The sequence below is a fragment of the Cyprinodon variegatus genome, unplaced genomic scaffold, assembly GCF_000732505.1.
Source record: "Cyprinodon variegatus isolate N-32 unplaced genomic scaffold, C_variegatus-1.0 Scaffold1098, whole genome shotgun sequence".
Lineage (NCBI taxonomy): Eukaryota > Metazoa > Chordata > Actinopteri > Cyprinodontiformes > Cyprinodontidae > Cyprinodon > Cyprinodon variegatus.
The window spans coordinates 92,611-98,685 of NW_015151551.1; the positions used below are offsets into that span (position 1 = coordinate 92,611).

Genomic DNA, 6,075 nt, shown 5'->3' on the forward strand with positions numbered 1-6,075 from the left:
GTTTCATAACCTCTTATCTAAGGTGGCATTCTTTTTAATTTGTTAGAGTTCAATTGACCAATAACGTATCATAAAAAGGCAAAAAATTTGGCTCTTTAACAACATGGCGGCTACTGGTTTGCAATCTTCTTAATCACAACGGTGGATACGGGTCATACAATTCTACAGATTTAGATTTTAGTCGTCTATTCTAGAAGGTAAAGTCATCTAATTAGCCCCTAAATTTGACAATTATTCTTGAGGCCTTTTTCCAGCACACTAAAGCAAAGTTTTGCAAGGTGGAAAAGTTTAATTACTTGGACTACAGTACCCTACCCGAGCCATACACACCACGACATGGTCTGTTAGTTTTTCAGATGATTGGATAGGTTCCCAGAACTTCCTTCAGAGTAAAAGGAAGTTGTCTCTTTGGTTTATGTCTCTTTAAAAGCAGAGGCTGCAATCCTAGTGTCCAATGTTTAGATTTAGAATTAGACCACTTTATTAATCCCACCAGGGGCAGTTCATTTGAGCAGCACAGAAGATAAACAAAACATGTAGTATAGTATACAAAAAAGTGACAAGGTGCTTGGTAATAAACAATAATAATAATAAAAACACAAAAATATTACAAGATAGCACAATAAAAAAAACAGCTATACTATGGGGAGTTTAGAAGTCAAATGCTTGTTATAATAAAATATTTTTTCTTATCAGTTTGTTTTACAGTGATCCAGGCTCCATAGGCCTCTATTTTGAGTCTCTATAAAGATCTCCAGACAAAAGAAGCTATAAGAGAATACAGTTAATAAAATTACATCTTGAAAAAGTTTAAAGACTAAAAATAATACGCCAAAAAATAAAAGATCTGAGCTAAAGAAGATGTAAGATGCATATTACTTTGCATAATTTCTAACAGCTTAGTTAAGCTTTTAAAAATTAGAAATATGAGCAAACCTCTCAGTATACCTGTGACCCAAGAAGCCTGAGATTTAATAACCTTTCAGATAAGAAATACAACTTAATGCTCAACATTTTTAAACAATTTATTTATGTAAACTTTTAAGTAATTTAACATGTTATTTAGATAAATGTATTGTAAGTAAACTGTTAAAGATGAAATGTACCCCCAGAAAACATATATTTTCTTTACATACCAGTCTATTTAGCATTGAATTGAACATTTCTGATGTTTGGATCTAGATAAAACTCTCCTATATAATTCTAGTTTATTTTTCCTGCCATCATTTCCTCCACACAGGGATGTAGGTCTGTCTCGGAGCCACACCGCTGCGACACATCTCATATGGCGAACTGGTCTTAATGCACTCAGTCTTTAGCTTCAGGCAAACAAAACAGAACGTGGTCTGGCAGCGAGGACACGTCACGTTTTTGCAGTACTTCTGGTCGTGTTCCACCTTGGCGCCGCACACAGGACAGGCTCGGACTGAGGGGCAGCTGCTCACACCCACCACATCAGGGAGGCTGATGGATTTGCAGGTTTGCAGGAGCTGGAGGTCCCTGTTGATGCAGTCAGCATTGTCGCAGCGATCGGATCGAGGCCCCGGACCTTTCCAGTCTCTTAAGCATTGCCAACAGAACTGGTAGATCTCCTTCTGGTCAGCTGTACAGACCACACACTGGACACACAGGTTGGATGGATCCTCCCTCTCCACGCTGGTTTTACACTTTGGACACTGATGAGAACATAGAGTATTTGGCTAATTTAGAAAAGGAAACCTGTTCTATAAAGTGCTGCAGATTACTGGACTCACCGACTGAACCTCACAGTACTCTGAAACAGACAGGTTGGCCATCTCCTGCTCAAAATACAGCATCTCATCAACATTGAGATCAGCCAGTCTGCGCACTTCCTGGTACGACCACAGTTTATTGCACTGTTTGGTGCCCTCCACCACTGCAGGACATCGGAACTTATTTTGCCCCTTAAACATAAAAGCAACAAAACAGACCAGAGGTACATGTAGTCAGCTCTTTGCTTCTTAATCTGGAATTAGCTTGAACTTAATTGTGACTAATTAGTATACAATGTGTCTCTAGCCATAAAACAAAACAACAACAAATGTTTTTTCTTTTTGTTTTTTTTTACCTATTATGTTGTTATTTTCAGAAATTCACAATTCTATGAAATAAATGGGATAGAAATCTATTTTATTTATCAAATAAAAGAGACAAAAACTCTGATTAAATATATATTAAATGAGGAGTTTCTTTGTGCCAAACTGACAAAAAAAAAGAAACCAAAAAAATCCATGCTTTGAGTTCATATGCCAATTTAAAAAGAACCAGTTATCTTAAAGTCAAGCACCTAGCTTTCATTCCCTCACTCCATCTCTGATGAAAGAGACCATATTTTCTTTTTAAAGTATGCATGAACTGTCTGGAACTTACTTGCTTCAGCAAGTTTTTACACCAAATTGTTAGGGAATCAGGGGTGACTGCATGGCCGCAGGACATTTCAGCTCTGAGAGAGGAAGAATCGGAGGCTGACAAGACAAAATCATTCATCAGATATTCATGCAAATGAAATAAGAGTTTAAATGAGGCTGTTCCACATACCATTCATGACCACAGCTTAGCTAATACCCTGTTATCTCACCCAGGTTAAAATATCACTGAGTTATACACTTCATTTAACCTTAATTATCCTCACATTTTACTTCTGTAGTTTGACTGTATAGTAAAATAGATTTTAGTGAAAATAAAAAAAAACATCTAGACTAATATATTAAAGTCAGAAATCTTACACAACACAAATATACAGTCATGTGTTTTACTGGCTGTACTACTTACTATCATGGTTCACTGGTCTCTCTTTAGAAAAGTAATTATAATAGCTCAGTTTTTAACTGAACTATTATAATTACTGTAGTATAACTGAATATCCCAGGTAATAAAATAATAAAAAAAAAAGCTTTGTGTGATTAATCTAGTCCTCTAGCATTTTCTTCTGTTGATTTTTGGGGCCCTTATCAGCTGATTATTTTACCTAAATGCCTTGGGCCAGTTTTCCATGTAACATTGCATTATGTTCAAGTCACAGAAAAGGAAATTAATCTTACACCCTGGAACAACTTCGTCTTCCCTGTTAACAAACTTCAGCGTTTGGTCAAGTGGGTCATATTGCTTGGCTGGTGAATCCTGTTCCTGAATGTTCATGGTGATTCTGAAAAAAAAAAAAAAAAAAGTAGAATACTAAAATGATATAAATAGAGATTTTATACCAAACAGAATTGTTTGTATTTTAATTGGTTTGTTGAAAAGGATATATGTTGCCAAAGCTTTTAAAGAAATTCTGATAGTTATCTGTCAGTAGTCATAGTGTTATGAGTGATTTGGTGTGGGGTAGGCATGAGAGAAAAGGTCCCACATTGCATGACCCTGAAAATTGGAAAAACCCATTAAAAGCACCCCAAAGGTAAAAATAAAAGAGAATTTTCTCACTATTGTTGTCTCTGGATGTGTTTTCATATGCAACACCATGCTTTCCATGCATATGATAAAAACAAACCACTAAATCATACATATAATGTAATTAGAATCATAGATAAAGATAATTCTGCATCAATTATACTGCATTAATTATACATAATATTGAAATATCTCAAATTTATATTTTTAATGGCATTTTAAAGAGAAGTAAAGTTATTAAATAATTAATTCAAGGTGCGCAGTTTTACATTCACAGCTCTTTATGAGTGTAAAACATGTTTAAAAATGCCCTATAACCCCACAATGAGCTAAGGACATTCCTGGTATATATGTTATAAACACATAAAGTTACGACACATGCAGCACTGATATGATTGTTTATGTAGCAATAACAAAGGCTTCCTGAGAGGCCTTTAAAAGTGATTATTTATTTATTTATTTATGATAAATTCCTTTTAAAATAAACTAAAACTATTTTTGGTAGTCATTTGAACCTGGGTACTTTCTATTTGGGACAGTTTGATTCAAAGGATTAAAGAAGCATGCAAATAAAAACAGTTTTACAGCCAGAGTATTTACATTTTATTGAATTACAAAACCTGACTGACTGTAATCAAACTTAAACTGATGATGAGAAACAATAAAACTGCATCGCTCAGGGAAGTCCCTGCTAGTACAGCCTGAGTTATGGGAACAGTTTCTTAGATAAATAAAACTCTTGTTTTAGTTTGGTTAAAACATGTTAATAACTATAATAATAATAAACACCCACAATAAGTTATAAATAAGCCTGTTGTTATAAGCAAACATCAAATAGTACTTTAGTTCAGAGCTGAGCAGCTGTAATATTATACCAGTGTTATAAAAAAGGTGATTCTCTTTTGTAAAACTTCTGGCTACTCTAATACCCAACTTAAAATACCTCAATAAATAATAATAAAACTCATAAAAGAAGAAATACTTGCATATTTTTTCAGTCTGTCGAGCCTCTTGGGTCATTTGGAGAATATAAATGGAACTTTTTAATGTAAATTTAACTGGAAATATTTAACTCTGTTCAACAATACTTTATGTAAACATTAAATGTGATGGGTTTGGGGGGGAGTGTTTCTTTTCTTATTTTTTTAGTATTGCTATTCATGTCTGTCCTTTGAAATACTAGAATTTGCTCATAAGGTTACATATTGTCTAACTATACATAATCTTTGGGTGGATCAGTCCAGTTGCTATTTTACCCAATTTCTTTGAAAGAAAAAAAAACAAAAACGTTTACTTTAGTAAGTTGGTGGATGGCAAATCCTTCTGCACTGTAATGTTTAGGTATATCCCTCCCAAATGAACAAAAACTGTCCTTTTCTTACCGTGTCGTCCTGTTTGTAGTCCAAACAACTTCCCCTCTTTGGTGAAACCCGGAAGTAAAATATCGCCTCAGAAAAGCGTAGTTCTAGAAAGACATTTCATCCAGATTTGAAGCTTTTTTCTCTCTAATGTTCAAGCAGCTGGTTCTGTTTGTGTCAGGCTCTTCCTTACCGTCCGGACTGATACCGAAAGTGAAAGATTATCAGTGTTATAATGAGCTGTAAGGCTGTCTGCTCGGTAAGTTCCTCTCATTTATCCCTCCCATCACTTTAAACGGTTACCGACGGTTATCGAAGCTGCTATCTGAGCAATAAGGAGCTGTCTGTGCGGTTATTTGGTGATAAACTTTTTGTATCATTGCTCTGCTCTTTATATGGTTGTATACAGTAAATATGTGCAGTAAACCCCCCGCAAACAAACAAAAAAAAAAAAAAAACACTACATGCTATTTATACTTTTCCAATCTGTGCTAACATTCAAAGCGTAAAGATTTAAGCCAGAAACACTTCCCATATTTCATTGGTTATAGTATATGGTGGTATAATCGTAGTTTATGACGCTGCCCGGACGCATGTTATCATTTTTGGCGGGATGGTGTTTATTGCTGTTATGGATCGACTGATGGGTGTTTCTAAGACCGAGATTTATAAACCAGGGAACCAAAAAAGTGAAAAAAAGAAGAAAACAAAAACAATCCACTGGACAAAGCGACCCCCATTCCTCAGGGGCGGACCCGCTGGCCAGGTTCAGTTTGACTGTTTCTATGGCAAAACAAGTTGCTTTGCTTTGATCCACTCTATAAAGCCTTGAACTCAGCTGTTTCTGACATTTTGAATAGAAAAAAACCTCCTGGATGACTTATGTGTTTTGGTCAAGCATAACTTTATGATCTCATACTTGAAAATGTCCTATTTTGCAGACTTTTATTTTATTTTATTTATTTTACTTTGTTGTTTTTTCTTAAAGTTAACTGAACAATCATTGATAACCACTGCCACTTTAAAATAGGGTAGACAAACTTACTAGAGAAGGACGAAAGCACTTATGGGTAGTTAACCAGCTGTTATTGGGGAAAACCCAGCCCCACCTTATTATGGAACTAATGCCTAGTTACCTGGGAAACAAAGAGTCACTAACCAGGAACTAATGCCTAGTTACCATAGAGAAAATAAGATCCAAAAATCAGGAGCTAGTGAATAATTAACTGGGAAACAAAGAGTCACTAACCAGGAACTAATGCCTAGTTACCATAGAGAAAATAAGATCCAAAAATCAGGAGCTAGT

At 35.2% G+C, this 6,075-nt stretch overlaps 2 protein-coding genes across 2 annotated transcripts in view; one reads left to right on the forward strand and one right to left on the reverse strand.

The window, feature by feature from the left end:
- Window positions 1-785: 785 nt before the first annotated feature.
- Window positions 786-4,942, reverse strand: LOC107101458 (uncharacterized protein DDB_G0292642-like). Its single transcript, XM_015400391.1, has 5 exons — window positions 4,794-4,942; window positions 3,063-3,166; window positions 2,392-2,486; window positions 1,755-1,925; window positions 786-1,676 (listed from the first exon to the last, which is right to left on the reverse strand). Exons 2-5 carry the CDS (start codon window positions 3,157-3,159, stop codon window positions 1,224-1,226), a joined length of 816 nt encoding a protein of 271 aa, XP_015255877.1. The 5' UTR covers window positions 3,160-3,166; window positions 4,794-4,942; the 3' UTR covers window positions 786-1,223.
- LOC107101457 (ubiquitin carboxyl-terminal hydrolase 47-like) overlaps window positions 4,870-6,075 on the forward strand; it is a 10,605-nt gene continuing 9,399 nt past the window's right edge. The window contains exon 1 of the mRNA XM_015400390.1: window positions 4,870-5,028. The gene's annotated coding sequence lies outside the window, so the exon portion shown is untranslated. The remainder of the gene's footprint in view (window positions 5,029-6,075) is intronic.